This window comes from Cucurbita moschata, unplaced genomic scaffold (genome assembly GCF_002738365.1).
Source record: "Cucurbita moschata cultivar Rifu unplaced genomic scaffold, Cmos_1.0 Cmo_Scf00012, whole genome shotgun sequence".
In the NCBI taxonomy this organism is placed as follows: Eukaryota; Viridiplantae; Streptophyta; class Magnoliopsida; order Cucurbitales; family Cucurbitaceae; genus Cucurbita; species Cucurbita moschata.
Genome location: NW_019268528.1, coordinates 3,052,051 through 3,072,343, shown reverse-complemented (window position 1 = coordinate 3,072,343; position 20,293 = coordinate 3,052,051). Strand labels below are relative to the sequence as shown.

At 36.4% G+C, this 20,293-nt stretch overlaps 3 protein-coding genes across 4 annotated transcripts in view; all 3 read left to right on the top strand.

The window, feature by feature from the left end:
* Window positions 1-74: 74 nt before the first annotated feature.
* LOC111450384 (3-hydroxy-3-methylglutaryl-coenzyme A reductase 1) lies at window positions 75-3,771 on the top strand. Its single transcript, XM_023090472.1, has 4 exons — window positions 75-1,187; window positions 1,479-1,660; window positions 2,578-2,924; window positions 3,013-3,771. The coding sequence occupies exons 1-4, from the start codon at window positions 172-174 to the stop codon at window positions 3,253-3,255; spliced, it is 1,788 nt and encodes a 595-aa protein (XP_022946240.1). The 5' UTR covers window positions 75-171; the 3' UTR covers window positions 3,256-3,771.
* Window positions 3,772-13,251: 9,480 nt separating this feature from the next.
* LOC111450546 (RNA-binding protein 24-A) lies at window positions 13,252-18,107 on the top strand. Of its 2 annotated transcripts, none has more exons than XM_023090738.1 (8): window positions 13,252-14,072; window positions 14,279-14,402; window positions 14,577-14,706; window positions 15,486-15,522; window positions 15,690-15,927; window positions 16,490-16,596; window positions 16,692-16,790; window positions 17,271-18,107. In XM_023090738.1, the coding sequence occupies exons 1-6, from the start codon at window positions 13,842-13,844 to the stop codon at window positions 16,582-16,584; spliced, it is 855 nt and encodes a 284-aa protein (XP_022946506.1). In that variant the 5' UTR covers window positions 13,252-13,841; the 3' UTR covers window positions 16,585-16,596; window positions 16,692-16,790; window positions 17,271-18,107. The 2 variants fall into 2 exon arrangements, with proteins under 2 accessions (XP_022946506.1, XP_022946505.1); XM_023090737.1 differs by having other exon boundaries at window positions 17,268-18,107.
* Window positions 18,108-19,404: 1,297 nt separating this feature from the next.
* LOC111450225 overlaps window positions 19,405-20,293 on the top strand; it is a 3,070-nt gene continuing 2,181 nt past the window's right edge. The window contains exon 1 of the mRNA XM_023090237.1: window positions 19,405-20,041. Within this exon, the coding sequence (XP_022946005.1) occupies window positions 19,517-20,041 (525 nt within the window). The 5' untranslated portion in view covers window positions 19,405-19,516. The remainder of the gene's footprint in view (window positions 20,042-20,293) is intronic.

The window sequence follows — 20,293 nt, the reverse complement described above, 5'->3', positions numbered from 1 at the left end:
AAAAAAAAAAAAAAAAAAAAAAACTAATTAATTAATTAATTAATAGAAAAAATGCCTATAAAATTCTCTTCCTCCCTGCCGGTCTGTTTGCCCTCCAGCCAAAGCGCCGGCCACGATTTGTCACTTTCTCCATTTTTGTTTCCTCTATTCTCGCCGGAGAAAAGCTGCTGAATGGACCGACGGCGTTCTGCCCGACCGCCGCGTCCGACCGCCGTTCAGGGTGGACCCAGCTGTACCTTCAATCGGAACGAAGAAAACGCATCGGCGGCCGACCATCAACACTCGAAAGCCCCGTCGCCAAAAGCATCTGATGCGCTTCCCCTTCCTCTGTACCTGACCAACACAATCTTCTTCACTCTTTTCTTCTCGGTCGCTTATTATCTTCTTCACCGATGGCGCGATAAGATCCGAAACTCTACGCCTCTTCATGTCGTTACGCTTTCCGAAATCGCTGCCATTGTATCTCTTATGGCTTCCTTTATCTATCTTCTTGGATTTTTCGGTATCGACTTCGTTCAATCTTTCATAGCGCGTTCTTCTCCCGATGCGTGGGATCTTGACGATGAAATTGATCAAACCCTTCTCATCGACAATAATCGCTATGCTGCACCTCCTTGTGCTTCTGCTGTCGCTTTGACGTCCAAGGTTGCCGCCGCCGCCGCTGCCGCTGCCGCTGCCGAGCCGTTGAATACAACTCCATTGCCGGAGGAGGACGAAGAGGTTGTGAAAATGGTTGTGAATGGTTCTGTTCCGTCGTACTCTTTGGAATCGAAACTTGGGGATCCGAAAAGAGCCGCTTCCATTCGCCGTGAAGCACTGCAGAGGGTGACTGGAAGGTCGATCCAAGGGCTTCCGTTTGAAGGATTTGATTATGAGTCTATTTTAGGGCAGTGCTGTGAAATGCCGGTTGGGTATGTTCAGATTCCGGTGGGTATAGCGGGGCCTTTATTGCTGGATGGGTTCGAGTACACCATACCGATGGCTACGACCGAGGGTTGCTTGGTAGCCAGTACCAATAGAGGTTGCAAAGCGATCTATGCATCTGGTGGAGCAACGAGCATGTTGTTGAAAGATGGAATGACCAGAGCGCCTGTTGTAAGGTTTGGGAGCGCCAAAAGGGCATCTGAATTGAAGTTTTTCTTGGAGGATCCCGATAATTTCGATACCTTGGCCGTCATTTTCAACAGGTAAAAGTTCGTCATATCTTGCCTTCGACCCTTTCAACTTTATCAATTGGTAATTTTCTTCATTTGGTTCCAACTTCTTGTGATCCTTAAGATTCTCATTGTTTTCCCATTTTTTCTGCGTTCTTTTTGGGTTTTCCCATTCAAATTTGATTCCTGAATTTGTATTTGTTTTGTCGATGAATCCAAAATTCAACTTATGGAAGAATCTGGAAAGAGCTGAGGTTTCAAAATGGCAAAGTTTCATCTAATCACGATATGCTAATACAATTGCTCTTGTTTCCAATTTTGCAGGTCTAGTAGATTTGCCAGGCTTCAAAGTATCCGGTGCTCTATTGCTGGGAAGAATCTTTACGTAAGATTTTGTTGCAGCACAGGCGACGCCATGGGAATGAATATGGTATCTAAAGGGGTGCAGAATGTTCTTGATTTTCTTCAACATGATTTCTCAGATATGGAAATCATTGGTATCTCTGGTTAGTTCTTCTCGTACCCATCCATTTTTCTATTGCTATCCTTACCTTTCAATTTCACTTTCTTCTTACTTGCAATGGAATGATCGATTATAGGAGGAAACATACTGGAAATTATGATAAATTATCTCGTTTAGGAGTATTGATTGAAATTTAAGACAGTTTTTGATGTGAAATAGAAGAATATGATCAGTGGTACTGTAAGCTTATGAATTAAGTTAAAGAATAAGAATCTAATGAAATAGTTTTTCCCTTCATCTCTCTGCTTCACATCGCAGTCCACATTTATAATTGTAGATTCAGACTAATTTGACTACACCTTCAAGCAAAGAAAAGCTTACACATTCTCCTTCTCCCTCTCTCTGTCATATATACTTGTAGTTGCAAACTTACATCTTGAAGTAATGAAATGTTTACACAGTCCTACTTGCCTTGAAAGTATTAGTTCTTAAAGTACTGCGTTGGGTCGTCATGGATTCTTTCTTATTAGTTTGTTACCATCTTTCATCTGATGGGTAGCCATAGTTTTGGGAATAATTTGGTTATCTTGTCCAAATCCCACATCCATAGGAGATAATTTGGTTATCTTGTCCAGATCCCACATCGATTAGAGAGGGGAACGAAACATTCTTTATAAGGGTTAGAAATCTCTCCCTAGTAGATGCGTTTTAAAAATTTTGAGGGGAAGCTCGAAAGGGAAACCCTAAAGAGGACAATATCTGCTAGCGGTAGGCGTTGGCTGTTACAGTAACTGGGTCATGCGTTGGGTCATGGATTTCTCAACATATATGAGTTGTTTTATGCCGCTGACGTGAATTTTCTTCAGTTTTCTCAACTGGTTCTGGTTTTGGTTCTCGATTAAAATTCGATGAGGAGACGTATATAGTTTATGCTAATTGACTGGCCTCTTCATTTGGTAGGAAACTTTTGTGCTGACAAGAAACCAGCTGCTGTAAATTGGATTGAAGGACGAGGAAAGTCTGTGGTTTGTGAGGCAATAATAAAGGAGGAGGTGGTGAGGAAGGTGTTGAAAACCAGTGTTGCGAGTCTAGTAGAGCTCAACATGCTTAAGAATCTAACTGGATCAGCAATGGCTGGCGCCCTTGGTGGTTTCAATGCTCATTCCAGTAATATTGTATCTGCAGTTTTCTTAGCAACTGGCCAAGATCCAGCACAAAATGTAGAGAGTTCTCACTGCATCACTATGATGGAAGCTGTAAACAACGGAAGAGATTTGCACGTCTCGGTCACGATGCCTTCCATTGAGGTCACTAATACATTACATTCATCGTTTTTACATATAATCCTTATATCTCACACTCAAATCATTATACTTTCTTGCTTATTCACTTCAGGTTGGTACTGTTGGAGGTGGAACTCAACTCGCGTCTCAGTCCGCGTGTTTGAATCTTCTCGGTGTGAAGGGTGCTAACAAAGAATCTCCGGGAGCAAACTCGAGGCTTTTAGCCACCGTAGTGGCTGGTTCTGTTCTTGCAGGCGAGCTATCCCTCATGTCTGCCATAGCAGCTGGACAACTGGTAAGGAGTCATATGAAATACAATAGATCTAGCAGAGACGTATCGAAACTCGAATCTTAAAACGGGGTGGTAGTAGATCAAGAAAGGGTGGGATCTAGTAGAGATAGAAATAAAAGGGAAAAAGATTTGGATCTTTCTGATGGAAGTAGCAAAAGCAAAACACAAGGCTTCTGGTTGGTTTGCATGTGATAACCAGAGGTCGGCCTAGCTGGGGAGGTCCCCATTGAGGAAGACATGTAACATGGTTGGATAAAAACTCAATTCTGTGGTTGTTCTTGAGATATGGTGTGTGCCCGTGCCCCCACCCCCCACGAAGATATTCGGTGTGTTGTCTGTCGTGTTTATTTAGCTTCCCGATGATTCGATTCATTCCGATGCATTTCTGTTGGTCGAGTTGTAGTAGCCGAGGGGGGTCGGGGTAATTATGTTTGTTTTTACTTATTTATTATGTATGGTGGTGCTTATATAACTTACTTGGTTGTTATTGTGTAAAAACTGGAGAATTTGATTGTGGTTCTAAATCTCAGTGTATTTCAATGCTGTATGTCTTTGTCTATATCGATGGTGTGTTAGGACTGAAAACGATGCTGAGCCACCGGCAGCTTGCTTTCCTATTTTAACGTTTTCATTGTTTTTGTTGTCTTCTCCTTGGCACTTACCCCTTTTTACCCGCTTAACCCAACCCAACTCATCCTTACTTTTTCGAGTTGAGTTAGGTTAGATTGCTCTTTTTTTGGGTCGAGTTAGGTTAGATTGCTCTTTTTTTTTTAATTATTTAAAAAACCATATTTGATTTCGGTCACAAGTTTTTTTTAATCCTTTTAGAAGAATGGTAAGATTGAGTTGAATTGTAACTTTATTTTTTAACCATTTTCGGGTTGGTCCAATTGAGCCATGTGAACGGAACGATTTTTATTGACCTGATATCAAGTCATTAACACTCTATTTTATCTAAAAAAAATAATAGTTGCAAAATTACAAATTTGCTTGAACCATAACGCAGCTAAATAAAAGAAAAATGGAATAAAATATGTGGAAAAATAATTAGCTTTTAATAAAAAAAAAAAATAGTTAACTTACTTTCAGGAAAAAAAAAAAGAATTTAACTCATTGGCAGATCACACGTGTTCGCACATAAATCACCTAAAAATAATAATAAGTCAAAAAGAAGAACTTAAAAATAAAAATAAATAAAAAATAAAAATCACGTGATTGCACATGATTGGAATCTTAAATTATTAGGATCTATTTTGTAGAATCAATTCCTTTTACTAACAATTTTATACATAAATAAGTTCACATGTACTTGATTTTTTCCCTCCAATTACTTACTATCAAATAATCAAATATATATATATATATATATATATATATATATATATATATATATATATATATATATATATATATATATGTATTTGTTAATATGTATGTGAAAGAAGACAGCTTGCCCTGTTTATCGAGAAGCTATCATCCTCATTATCGAGAATGAAAGAAGCTCATGAGAAATTTTTAGTGTTGCAAATAATGAAAACCATTTTATATTATGGAGCTTGCCCGGGTCCCGTTTATATTATGGAGCGAAATCTCTCTCTACTAACTCTCCCATTTTTTGTTTAAACGTGGATCCCTATCTCATTTGAAGTGGAGCCATGTGAAGTCAATAGACACATCTCTATTTTAGAACCACTTTGTTTATATATGACTATAGAACATCACAAATTAAATACAATACTATTTAAAGAATCATTCGTAAATATGTCTTTCTTGGTCATGCACTAGGTCATCCATCATATCATAAAAAGCACAATGATGATGGTAGCCATAATCTAGACCATGACGGTTATTACTACGTATCTTTTGGTTCTTCAACTTTCATTTTAGCCTCCACTTTTAAAATTTTAAAAATAGTCTTTACTATTAGTTTGGGTAATGTTTTTATTTTTTTTATTTTTTTTATCAAGTTTGATAAAATAATAATAATTATTATCATTCATCAAGAGGTTTGAGAAGTATATAAAACTGAAAATAACAGTTTAATCTAAAAATTTACGTCCTATAATTTTTATTTTTATATTTATTTCTTTTTTGCCAACATTATCCAAAATTAAAATATAATTGTATCTCTGATGGTCTTATTTATTTAATAAAAACAAAAATAGTATTTTTATTTTCTTGATATGATTGATGGTTTTGAGTCTTCCTTGATAAGAGAGATAGAAAGATACTAAAAAGAGAGCCCTAATTTCTTGGCTTTACCCTATTATTCAACCTTTAATCTCCTTATTATTATTAATTAATTAATTAATTAATTTAAAGTTATGCGTGTAATTGGGGTTATCAAACTACTTCTAAATAAATAAATAAATTAATTAATTAATTAATAAAGGAACCTCCGCATGTTCTTCGAGGCCCATACCTTTTGTGTCTCTTTCATAATTAATCTATTTTATATTATTAAATTATATCTTTTTATATTTATATTATTATTTATCTTTTGAGCCCATTATCATTTGGGCCTTTATCATCAATTTCGTTTTCAGCCCAATCCACAATTGAGCCCACTATTTCACTTCAACATAATTTTGTACATTCAAAATTTTAAATAAATATAATAATTAAAATGTAAATATATAATGAAGTAATGGGTATTATATTATAATTATAATGCCTATTTTTTAATATTTTATAAATAAATTAAATCTTGAAATTTAGAATTGCAACCAACCAACCATTGACCTAATATTTAGTACTTAAATTTAAAATTGGATCATTTTTAATCTATATATTTTCAGCAAATATTAAATTTAGCATTTCAAAGTTTTGTTTTTAATCCAAATTGGTTAAGTAAGAATATTTTGCATGTNATATATATATATATATATATATATATATATATATATATATATATATATATATATATATATATATATATATATGCACGTGTGTATATATATATATATATGAAAGCATCAAAATGACTCTATGTCATGGCACAAATTGCTAACTCTTCAAAATTGTGGGGACTTGGATGCGCAGGCAGTTCGATGAGTTGATCCTTGTAGTCGACTTAGAGTTCTCCCATTGTTTATGTAATTAATAATTGATACACCTTTCTATTGCTTGGAATTGACTTTGTCAAAGCTCGAGATCGGTATACCAGTCAGAAGCACTTTTTTTTTTAATATTCGAAAAAAATTACTTAACTCGTAGATCTCCTCTCATACCAACATTTTTGTATGTCTCGACAAAGTGAATAATGTGTTAGCTTGAGATTGCCTTATATGGCAACCTTGGGTAGAGATGTCCATCGAACGGATCGGGGTTGAGAAGCCTTCCCCATCCCAATCCTCACCACCTATTTAATTCTTTATCTCCGCGAAATTCTCTATTTATTTTTGTATTAATCAGCACAAAAAAAAAATTTATAGAAAATTTGTGGGTATCGAATTTTCCGCGGATAATATTTTTCCGTTTATTATTATTTCAAAGTTTTCATTTTTCAATATAATATTTATTAAAAATTAAAAAAAAAATCATAATAAATCAATATATTTAATATCGTAATTTTTAGTGATTGAACTAAACATGACATACTTTACTTCGTAAGCGTCTTTTAAAATTTTGAATAAAATATTTGGTTTCCACACATCAGAGTTCAATTGATATAATGTTCATTTAGCTAAAAATGAAAATTGAGTATTAAAAATACTCAGTAAGAAAAACTTGTGTCGGAATTAGATATTCGTACATATATATGGTAATATGTCGCAGATCAAGAGACAATTTTTCTTTTAAAAAAGGGTCATTCGCTCGTGACTTGCCCTAGATTAGGGTCGATTAGCTTGATCTAACCAAAACATAGAAACCCTAATCAACTAGCCCATCCGCTTGAGATCAGATTTAAAAAGTTATGGACTATCGTTATGTAACCAAAATAAAAAATTTGATCCCCCGAAACCCAGAAAATAAAATATAGGCTCCCTCAGTATGGTAACATCGATCACTCTTTTCGATGACTTTAATGACTAATTACTCAATCATACAACGTCTAGGTTCCAAAAATTATTTTATCACAAGATAAATCAATCACATTATACACGTTTAACTGAAAAACTAAAAGCATTTATCACCGAACAAGATTGTTCTTTACCTAATTTCAAATACAAGCAAGCTCAAAATCTCCCTTTAGTTAGAAGTTACTTGCCAAATAGCTAAATCCATGAAATTCTCACTTTGAATAAGAGGAATGGAGACATACTAACCTTGGGAATTGAACTAAGTAAGCAAAAGCGGTTGGATCGAATCGATCTAATTGAATCTGATCAAACTGAACTAAATATTTTGGACCGATCCAACAAACCCACTACTAAATTAAGAACCATCGAGCGTCTTGTTCTATGAACCTCTTCGACAATCTCCTCTAATTTGAGTCTTGATTGCACACAAGAAATATGGTGATGAAGTTCACATCTCTAGTGAAAATAGTAAAAGACCAAAATGAGAAACAAGTTTTTCTAAACGTCTCAATGGGTGCTCGTTCAAGAAAAAAAAAGTTACCAATGGTACCTCTATGAAAATGGCCCGAACACAACCCAAAAGCATGATAATATAGGAAGCCAGATTGATGAGACTGAGTAACCAAATCCCTATATTTTTGGGTTCGGTTGGATTGAGTTGTGGAGGAAGTATATTACCCCTATACTAGGTCAAGTTATTCGGTTCGACCTTTTCTCTACTTGGGCCAAGATCTCTCATGTACAATGTCACATCTTAACTTGTCATCTTGGTTCCAAGCTAACACGACCAACATATCTTGATGTCATCCCAACTCCCTATTGTCATCAACCATTGAAGCCCACTCGGTCATGCCCCTCGAGAATGACCCCATATGTCATTTCGTAATGTTGGGACATCCCAACACCTCCATCTATCCAGATTCTATCGAGACATTGGACCCTCTCGTGTCCGCGTCATATCATTTATGGATTTCATACTAGATAGCGAGTGCATATACCAACCTCTAACACATGGGCAAGGGTGCAATGCTGGCACACTCGCATTGTCCGACACTATCCTTGAAAGACTCATTTCACAAGAAGTTATTCGAGACACTCGTCTAGTAACGATCTCCCTCACTATGACACATATATGTGCCATAGGGTAGCTTGCTTAGGTCATACGGTCCAAGGGTGGTGGAAAGCTTACACCATGTCTCCTGTAAGATACATTTTGAGACATTTTCAATCTTCTTGGAGTAGGAGTGATTTTGGTGAATGGTCATACGGCCTAGTAAGAGCATCTGTCTGATATTTGATTGACACCAAATTTAGCGAGCATTCATATTTCATATATGCAAACTGTAGAGCCTCATGCCCGAATTTCCTCTGAAACTTCAACTTTCAAGGTTAAGGTCCGGGGCGCTACTCAACCCTTTATCAAGTCTATCTTTTTCCTTCTTGTATACTCGCTACCTCCATCTTACTTATGTCTCACCTTAACTTCATTGCATATTTTATATGGTTTGTTGGATGGTGCACCGTCATCTTCAGCTGCATCATGGTACTTAGCTACCTCGGTCTCGCTTGGTTAGTTGGACTCCACTTTCGTATTGCCACCTTGTTTTTCTGCACATGAGGATCACAACCTACTCTCTTCCTAGTATAGTTATGACACAAGCACCCAGGGATGACTAAGCTCTCCAGGGCTTTGGCAGTGTGAACAATGTTACTAAAGTCTCTGCCCCTATCTTCTCTTGTACCCCGATAGTGTTATCAGTGACCTAGGTTAGGCCCAATTGTGTTCTTGCCAAGTAGCAAGTTTATAGGAGCGGTATCATCGAGTTAGGCTTAGGCCAAATAGGATAGTGCATTGAGGTGACTAGACATCATCATCTAATGGAAATGGCTAGTGAAGGGAATGAATTCTTCATCTACGTAGTGGAAGCATTGGGAACCGTTTTGATTTTATGCCCTAAAGCCTCGTAATTAATTATTTAGTTTTTAACGATAATTTATATTATTTTATTTGTAATTTAATTATTGTCCATGATATGAAAATCCAAGGTTATTAATGTAATCTTGAACAATATGTGGTTGACATACAAAAGGATCGTGTTCAAGTAATAACCTAAAGAGTCTATAGTATATGGATAAGGTTGGATGCCTTATCATGGTAACATTATTAATATGACCCACTTTGTAATTGTTATAAATTATTTGATCCAAATGATTATGTGGAGACATGTAAGTGGGATATCATATCCAATGAGTTTGTATAAAACTGGACCAATAAATATTTAATCTCTCTTTATAAATCCGTTAATTGAGAAGATTAATATTTCACATGATGATCATATGTGACTCGATTTTAATCCTGAGTGAGGGCTTGTCCTTTAATTTACATGGTGAGAATGACTTTTTTAGCCGATTCAATATGCCTACTATTTTGGGGACTTAGACCAAACAGGGAGTTGGGAACATAATATCATGAGATGGGATTCACTCATTTCCATATAAGGAGAGTAGACGAGTTGTTCTCTTAAGTACTGATTTCGGGACTTAAACAATGGGGCCCTACCTTCTCATTGGCCCGAGCAGGACTTGATTTATGATTGGATCGTAAACAAATTGTTCATTAGAGAATTAGTGGTACTTAAGGTGAAAGAGTTAATTACAGGGGTAAAACGGACTTTTGACCCAACTGTAATTATGAACAACTCGTGAAGGATCGACTTGCTTGTAATGATTATATCGATGGACATAACTTGTCCTACAGTGCATAAGAGTGCAACTCTAGGTCTATGACCTATAGTTAATGAATGAAAATTGATTAATTAAAGAGTTTAATTAATTAATTAATTTTGTATCATTGTAGCTTCCATAAGGTCTCTCGCTAGCTCATACTAACACTAAAAGGTTCAATTTATTTGAAAGGAAATTTGAAGGGTTCCAATTCATATTTAATATATTAGATATATTAAATATTAAAGAGAAAATAAATTTAATTTGAAATGTCAAATTAATATTTAATAAAAAGAGAAAATATATATAATTTAAAGTGTTCAAATTAATATTTAATATATTAGATAGGTTAATTATAAATGAAAAAACATATTAATTTGAAGGGTTAAATTAATATTTAATATATTAGGTATATTAAAAAGGAAAAATATATTTATTGTATTTGATAAATTAAATATTAAATCAATTAATGTATTTTGATACATTAAATAAAAATATATTTGAAATTTGAATGAGATTCAAATTAATTAAATATTTATTAGAATATCTTATAATATCTAAATATGATTTATATAAGGTATAATATCCTAATATATTAAATATGCAAATATTCTCTGAGAGTCCCTATGAATAAGACCCTTGGGTTGAGCCAAAGACATATCAATCTCTCCCCCTTTCTCTCGAGAATGAAATTATATCTCCAAAGAATTCTCGAAACTCTTTTTCCAATCTCTTTGGGATTTTCTTTCAAGAGTCTCCCACAAGCCTTGACCTCATGTTCGAGTCATAGTAAAGAAGATCTTGTGGAATGTTGAAGAACTTTTGCATGGTTGGAATACTCCGAGGAGTCTTGCAAGCTAGGGTTTCTACAAAGCTAGAGTTCTTACTCTTCTATTTATTGCTTTGTTTTAATTCTTAATAAAAATCAAAATAGTTCCCAATGCTTCCGCTACGTGAATGAAGAGTTCATTCCCTTCACTTGCCAAGTAGCAGGTTTATAGGAGCGGTATCATCGAGTTAGGCTTAGGCCGAATAGGGTAGCACATCGAGGCGACTAGACGTCATCACCTAGTGGAAATGGCTAGTGAAGAGAATGAACTCTTCATCCACATAGTGGAAGCATTGGGAGCCGTTTTTATTTTATTATGAATTAAAAGAAAAGCAATAAATACGAGAGTAAGAACTCTATTTTTGTAGAAACCTTAGCTTGCAAGACTCCTGAGAGTATTCCAACTATACAGAAGTTCTTCAACATTCCATAAGATCTTCCTTGCTATGACTCGAACATACCAAGGCTTGTGGGAGTCTCTTGAAAGAAAATCTCAAAAGGATTGGAGAAGAAGAAAGAGTTTCGAGAATTCTCTCGAGATGTAATTTCATTATCTAGAGAAAGTGGGAGAGATTGATGTATTATTGTTAAAAACTAAATAATTAATTACGAGGATTTAGGACATAAATCCCAAGAGCTATGGGGTTTCCTAAAGAGTCTTTGTGTTATAAACTTGGTCTTGTGAGGGGTGTGAGACTAGACAGGTTGACATAGTAGCTCGCTAGTACACAGGATCGCTCCCTAGATTTAGTGTGACTTTATGGTTGTGTGGAAGAGTCCGCCCGTAAATCTTCCACATGTTATGTTCAGATAAGTAGATGTCATACTGTTATATCATAATTTATTCAGATAAAGCTTCAACCTAGAACATTAGTCCTTCACTGCCAAGGAAAAGCAAGCTACTTGAGTCGAAGAACAAAAAGCTTGAACAACCTGTGCCCAAACCCTAAGGGGTAAGTATTAGACAAGAGCACGGCTCAGAACTTTGAGACCTTCCCAAATGCTTAGATATTTATATAAATTTAGGCACGACCTTTTTAGAGCCTAGAGAACATCTCGTGATAACTTACGACGATAAAGATATAATGAGACCCTACAAGTAAGTTACTTACCGAATATTTTATACTCACCCTATTCTACATTTCTTTTTTAGGGATCGTTGACCATTGGTCGAGGTTAGGGAGTGCGTAGTCATAGAGGAGGTACAAATCATTAATTTACTTTTTTCTTATCTTTTTTTGTCACGGTCCAAGATCGAAGCCTACAAAATCGAGTCGGAGCAATACACAAGTACATATCATTATGCATGTAATTCTCACGTTACTCTTCCACATTGACCTATATCATCAAATACGTTTTTGTATGGTGATTAGAGAAGGTTGAGTTACACTTTTACACGTGGCAAACACGACCTTGTTCCCATTAGTATACCCAATTGATCGGATAGTAATATTCATATTCTTAAATTGACACGTACATTACCTCTTTTATTTTTTTTATCACAAATTAAGTTACTGTGATTGTATTTTAACACATAGAAGTTATGTCAGTTTAGGAGTACGACATTCTCCGAAATTTAGGGTTAAAAAAACTTTAGCTTTTTACCTCATAAATTTTTTAACAGTAGAGTTTCGGAATCCAAGCCCTAAACCCTAAACCTTAGAAGAGCAAATGCCGAGTGCAAACCGTGCGGGTTACGCAAGAATATTCATAAAATTCCTTAATGAATTCAGTTGAATTTCTTTTTTAAAAAAATGATGAAAAAAAAAAAGAAAAAGAAATTAGGAAAATTCGAAAAAGTGTGTTAAAAGGAAATGGTAACGAAAAGAGATGGGCCCCACACGTAGACCGCCTCTCGAGCTGTCCGTTGAGAACTTTCCTTCGTAAAAATTCTAATTCCATCCATTTTATTATTTATTTTATTTTATTTAATAAAAATGTGTAAGTTTATTCCTAACGGATATTATTTGCTCTGATTCATATTTTTATAAGACGTGGAAACTTCTTTTCTATAGACCTGTTTTAAAATCGGGAAGTTAACGACGAAACTAATCGAGTCAAAACGGACAATATCTGTTAGTAGTGAGTTTGGACTATTGTAAATAAACACTAGATACGTTCGTCATCAAATGGTAGGATTTGAACAGTAGTATGACACTCCATTGGTGAGATAGCGGTAGTAGTCGAGATGTGTTGTAGACTATGAGTCATGAGTCGATCAATAGAGATGTTAATATGAAATGAGACGGGATTTTATCTATTTTGAATAGAATGACGTAATAAAACATTTAATTTATGGAAAATAGGGGAAAAAAAAGGGAGAAAAGTGTGGAGTATCTGAGTGGAAATCCCGTAAAGCTCGAGGAGGGTCCGTCGTCAATCAAACAAAAGAAAGCAGGAAGTACTAACAACAGCGATGAAAAAGGAAATTCTAAACCCTTTCCTTCTTCTTTCCTTCCCCTTTTCCTTGTTTTCCTCCTCTGCCGCCGCCGCCTCCCCCTCCCCTTTCTCTCCGCCGCCGCCGTCTCCTCCTCCGTCTCCACCACCCTTCAATTACTATGATCATAATACTCCTCCTTCCAGATTCCCTTTTCCGATTCCCACTTTTTCCCACTAAAAATCCACCCTCTTCCTCTTCCCACGGTCCCTAGATCTCTTTATCTCCCCTCATCACCGACCTTCTCTTCCCCTCAGCCCTGTTCCTCGTTGGCCCATCTCATCCCCCAATTCATTTCTAGGGTTTCCCGTTCTAATTATGATCACTGTTATTGGGATTCATCATTCCTCTTCTGCCTTCCTTTCCCTTTTTCTACTTTCTCTTTATCATTCTTCTCCCACCCTTTTCTTCCCTTTCCAATCCCTTTCAATCTCCTCCTGATTTTCTCTGTAAATCCTCTCAATTCATAAGGGTTTTCCTAGGGGTTTGATTTTTCTATGTGGGTTCCTCTCTAATCCTCCCCTAATCTTCCACTTGATCGAATCTCACTTACCCTTTGTGTCTCTGTTTATATTGTATATTGGGTGTTCACTTATTTCTCTCTTCTTCCTTTGGTTCTTAAGTTTCTCCATTAATAATGGCTTATCAGCATGGTCGGGGTCCTAGTTCCATATCTGGATCAAGTTCGAGTTCTGGGTTCTTGAACTCTCCCTTTGGTGATACTACTTACACCAAGGTCTTTGTTGGTGGGTTGGCTTGGGAGACTCAGAGTGAGACTATGAGGCGCTACTTTGAGCAGTTTGGGGAGATTCTTGAGGCTGTTGTCATAACGGATAAGAATACAGGGAGATCTAAAGGATATGGTTTCGTGAGTATTAATGGTTTTTACTTTAATGGGTTTTTGTTAACTTTGTACTTTTGTTTCTACTTTCTTAAAGTAACAGCCTTAGAACATTCGTTTTGACCATTTTTTTGTAACAGCTAGTCGAATCTAATTGCTTGCTCATGAATATCTATATTGTCCACATTTGGAATGACCTGAACGTTTGTTCCTGTTTACATGGAGGGTTTTAGGTGACTTTCCGGGATCCAGAGTCTGCTAGAAGAGCTTGCGTAGATCCTACTCCAATTATTGATGGAAGGCGAGCTAATTGTAATCTGGCCTCACTTGGCCGGCCTCGGCCACCTATATCTTATGGTATTATTTGCTTATTTGGTCTTTATTGTTTAGCAAATCGTGTTGTTTGTTCATGTCATGTGTATATGTATGATCAAGAGACTTTTCCTGGTTTATACAAAGGAAATGACGGTCAGAAATTCCTTGAAACGCTCGATTGATCGGTCTTTACTTCTACACTTTTGTTTCTTACAGGACGCTTAAGACCGCCTGCAGTGTATGTTGGTGGCATGCAACCCAATAGGGGGAATTATATTGGAAATTTTGGCTATCAACAACCGGTTTCTTATGCTTATCAGCAGGGACTTGCATATCCTCCTTACGGGTGTGTCCCCAAGGTTCCTCTTTGTGCATCCAAGCGTGCCGATGTATCAAATTTAATTATTTTGTTAAACCTCGATATCTTCCGTTTTGCTTTATCACAACCTTTACATCTTGTAGTATGACTCTGTGGGGCTTGGTTTGCTTTAAAAAAATCGAAATTATGCTTTCCGGTTTGGTATTTCATTTTAAGTACCACAACCATGCGTGTTCTTTGAATGGACCTTTAGTTTTCTTGGTTTCTTAAAATGGTTTATAGACATTACTTGCTTGGTATTCATCCTCTGCAATGCCCTCTTAACGTTAGTATTCATCTTTAAAGACACTAGAGGCATAATATCAATCACTACATGCAACATTCCTTAGGATATGCTTCTTTGTCACCTCCTAGAAACCAGGATTGATACCTGGTCAGTGATGTGGCACATTGTGATTGGTAATTTTAGGAATACCATAGAATTTATTTGAAGATATGTGCCAAGACTAATGTAATTGAGCTAGAAGAAGCATGGCTAGTATTATTGGAGAAGTTTTATTTCTTGCTTTCACTTGCATTCGTAGTTTATACGAGAAGTCAAGTTAGTAGGATTTGATCACTCTGGTCTCTAGTGAATTGGGATACCAAATACTTGTCTTCCGGTATCGCAATGGTCTGTGGGTTATAAAGTGATTCCGCCTGCTAAGTCTGCTCCACTTCAATTTATTCTACTATCTAGATTTCTGCTTTCATATTCTTATGTTTTAGAATATTTATAATATTTTCCCTCTTTCGTTTTTATGCAGTTATGCTACTTATGGACCGGAGTATGTCTACCCGCAGGTATAGCTATAGCTTTATTTACTTGTGTCTGCAATTCTGTGTTTGGAGGGTGGAAGTAGGGAAGGGCGATACGTAGGGTATCTTGAAAAGTTTCTTAAGGTTTTCGATTGTTTTAGCATAATATGCTCGTTGGTTTTGATTTTTTGTGTCTTGTATTCTTTGCATAGGGTGGATATAACCCTTTTGTGGGTCAGCAATACCTGCAGATTTATGGGGTGCCGGGGTCAGCGAGCCCTGCTATTTATCATTATGGACAATTAGGTCAAACAGTCCCCGGTGGTCATGGATATGGAGCAGTACATGGATACGCAATGCCAAGTCCTCAGATCGTGCAGTTTGGTGGACCTAATGTCAACCCGTTAACATCTTCTCCAATGCCTACTATTCAGGCACCCTATCCTTCAGGTATTTTGCGTCGTATGCATATACTCCGTGCTGTTGTTATATGAAGATCACTCTTGATTGCAACATCGCGTAATATGAGTTTTGACTAGTCTTTTTAGGTATTTTTCTTTGAATTTGTATTTTTATTATCATCAATTGGATCTTTTTGTGTAATTGTGTAGTCTTTTCTGGATTCTCCTTCGGTTTGGTCCTTCGGTCTTTTTCTCGAGGCTATTTTTTTGTTTGTTTATTTATTTTTCAGCAATGCCTTGTCTTAAAAATCTAGAAGAAGTGTGTTCGTCAACTCGTGTTCAATCATTGCATTGACTTAGTTATGTGATGAACAACAGGACAAGGATCCATGCGGGTCAATGAGGAGAATAAGTTTGTTTTACTATAGAACCAAGAAGATATAATGTATCGAGACGTCTTCATTGTTTAATACTATTTAGCTCACATTTCTGTATGTTTTACTTGTACCGTGTTCTTGATCATCTGATGAGGAATAAAGGAAAACGAAAATAATATGCTTTTGCACGATCGATATGCTTGATTAGGAAAATGTGTTCGTTTATTTCATCAGGGATCCCAGCACCTGTTGCAGCACAACCACAGTTCATTGTCCATTCTCCTTCTCAGTTTGTACAAGGTAGCAGTTCTGACCAGACATCTGGGTGAGGAGTTGATCAGGTAAACTCCAAATTTTGCTGTTAATATTTGAAATTGCCCTTCCTATCTCTATCACCAGCAGTCTCTAACGGCCTACAATTTGACTACGTTCATAGGTATCAATAGATTGCAGCAGGACTTAGAGCAGTGGAACTGCTACTTGTGTGGCGGGCTTCGGATCTAGCCTCGCAAATAATTTATCATGCATTCTAGAGGTAGTCTTATGCTCGCTGCATCGCTTTTTCAACAATTTTCATCTGTGGTCAGGATAACAACTATTTGAAAAGCATGTGTTAAAATCTTTGCTGTCATATCTTATTTCATATAGGATTATAGCAGAATGGTATGGTGAGTTCTGGAATATGAGCCCATGACATAGGGAACAACTAATCTGTGGGGGGTTTAAGGTTGTTAGACTTGATGATGTGTTTGGATACTCATAGGAACGAGTGTGTAGGATGTCTAAACTGTGTAAACCGCCATGAATTGGCCGAGTGGTCGATAAAGATTATGTAAATAATAAAGGGTTTGAAGGGAATAGGTTCAAGACAATGGTGGCAACTTCGCATATAAATATCTTTGACTACTAAATGTAATAGGATCAGGTAGTTGTCTCCTCGTGAGAATAGTCTTAGGTGCATCTTTCATTTCCACTTGCATTTGATTTTAAAAGTTCTCTTACTTAACTGCAGTTCTTCACAGTCATGCTCACCAGAGAAGTCGGATGGTGTCGAGTCGCTCCAGATGGTGGAGAAAGCATATGGAAGAGATGCAGGGCTGCTCTTTCTCTAATACCTTTGTTCTTCCCCAGTGTTTATAAACTCTTATACACTGCCAATGCTCTGGAGAGCGGCAGGTCGTCATGGATTGATTGATGGGTGCTTGAAATCGGTTTTAAGCATCCATTTAGGAATAAAAACGTGTAAAAAAGAAGTCGAAAATAGAATCAACATATGATTCTTTTATAGTGAACTCCCAGCATTTTGGGTGTTGTATAGGAAGTGTGTCTCTGGTGGCTTTATGTGGTCATGGGTCTATCATCATCATCATCATCTTGGTACTCGTATATGATTTCCTTTAAGTTCATGTGCATATTAGTTCTAGGATTTCTTTTGAGACCTGACTCACTGACTGACTTCATAACAACGAAGCAGCTTCAGGTTCTATCAGGAAAAGATCAAATTGCTGATTTTTCGTTTTTAATATCCATCCATCCCGCACTGCCATATGTCGGATTGGGATTGGCTGCATCTGCCTGCATCAGAGGATGTAAAGTTTCTAGTTCTTCCTTCACAATGTTTAGAACATTCTGTTTATTCATTGTGTTTGTTGTGGGATCATCATTTTTGTCGTTGTTCTTTTTCCCCTAAAGGGAATTTTTCGATGGATTCGAAACATTGGACGGAAGCGTTGGGGATTTATCGAACCATTATTGTGATATGATACCATGATAGGTCCATAGAAATGACTTCCTTGGTGCAATGTTTTGGCATTGTTGTTGGCTTTTCATGGCGCGATTCGTTCTTTAATCATTCTTTTTCGGCTGTGATTCGCTAGTTAGTCTGTTCTTCCTCTTGGCACTAAATGATGAGTTTTTAGAGCTGATTTTACTATGAATTGATGTTTTTAGGCTTTGTTTCTAAGTTACTTCTTTGTGAATTTTTGTTGAGTTTCTGAAGTGTTATCAACATTATTATATTGTCGTTGATTATTATGATGTCGATACTCGTTAAGGGGCCATTTGGATGAGGAACGAGGAACGAGTAATGAGTAATGATGATCTATCTCTTGTTTGGAACAATTTTATTTACCTCCAAAAGTTGTGGGTTTTCTGGGTTGATATTTTGATTCATATATTCATTTTTCAATAATTATAATGGATTATTTATTATCCATTAATTTATTTCTGTTAGATATTAATTTTAATTAATTCATTGAATCATGTACTAAATCATTTTTATGGATTTGTTAATAATATATCCTAATTATATAAGATCGTGGTTTTTGTATGGTCTACTTTAAGAAAAATGTTAAATTATGTTTATTATAAATTTATTAATGAATGAAGATTTAAGTAGTTGAACTATTTTAATAATTAAATTAATTAACAACAATAACTATCTAAAATTAATTAATCTAGTGTTCGTATTGTCATTATCAAACAGATAATAGGACTCCTTTCGAGCACTCTTTCTATCTACTATTATCTCAAAATAATCAAGTTATTAATTACGGGACGAAACCAAGAAATAACCCGTCACATGTGAAATAATAGAAGATCTCCTTTAAGATCAAACAATTCCATCGAATTGAGTATGATTGTATGTGTGGAGGGGACCACCTCAGCTCCTCTCTTCTCGAGAATCCATACATCCCTTATCAGTAAATGGACAGCTATCTCTCGAGCATAGGTTTAGGTTCGGCTCAATGGAAAAATAAAACGAAGTCTTAACAACGTATCTTCACATATCAAGAACTACGAGGTTGTCCCTTTCATTCTGAGGTGACAGAAGGCTCGTACTAACATGAGAATAATGTTATGGATTTAGATTTTATGATTGACAGAAAAGTGACGTCTCACTAGCTTTACCTTTTGACAATGGCTTCCCGACCTGTAAATTCAAATGAATAAAGTAATGAAGAAGATACCTACACAAAATTTTCCATATTACCCTCATTTGCAACCATCTCAACCTCCAACTAACCCTACTACATGGGGGGCAAACATGACATTTCACCATGGAAAAAAAAAAACATTCTTACTTTGCTTTAAAGCCAAGAAGAGAAGTTGATGCAAAGTTGGAGGGTTTATTCCCACAAACATTTTCCTTTTGACTGTTCTCTCTCACCACAAACATTCAACATTGTTGTTCTTGGCTTGGTTTTGTGGTTGAATGAGCTGAAAGTTATGGGTTCATAGTCAAAAGTGTCCAAGTTCAGAATGGCATTTCTTGTAGCAGGAGTATTAATTAAGCTTCTGCAGAGTATGAACTCCAATGTGAAGGTCAGAGGAGAGCACAGATCAGTGCTATTACAACTTATCAGTATTGTACCAGCTTTAAATGGTTCAGAATTGTGGCCTAATCAAGGCTTCTTTCTAAAAGTTTCAGATTCTTCACATTCTACTTATGTCTCATTGTCCAAGCAAGATCATGAGTTGATCTTGAACAACATCTTACAACTAGGCCAATTCTTCTATGTTGATAAGATGGAAGCTGGAACTCCAGTTCCGGTTCTTGTTGGGATTCGACCGGTTCCTGGACGACAACCTTTCGTTGGGACTCCCAAGGATCTTATGCAAATGATGGAGCCATCAGTGAGCCTAGTCCAAGATTATCAGGAAGGAAAGAGTGGAGGTAAATCGAATGAGAGAATGAGACACAAATTCGTGATCAAAGAGGAGAAGATAAACGTTTCGTCGCGGTATATGCAAGGTGTTTCGTCGTTGAATTCTAGAAGTGGTCAGGTACAAGTATATATCACACTAACCATGACATTCATTTTAGGCTCAATCTAAGAATTAGAATAATAATGTAACGGCATAAGCATACTGCTACTAAATATTGTCCTCTTTGGATTTTACCTTTTGGCCTTCCCCAGGGTTTTTAAAATGCGTCTGCTAGGGAGAGATTTCAACACTTTTATAAACGATGGTGTTTCGTTCTCCTCCCCAACCGATGTGGGATCTCACAATCCACCCCCCCCCCCCCCCCCCCCC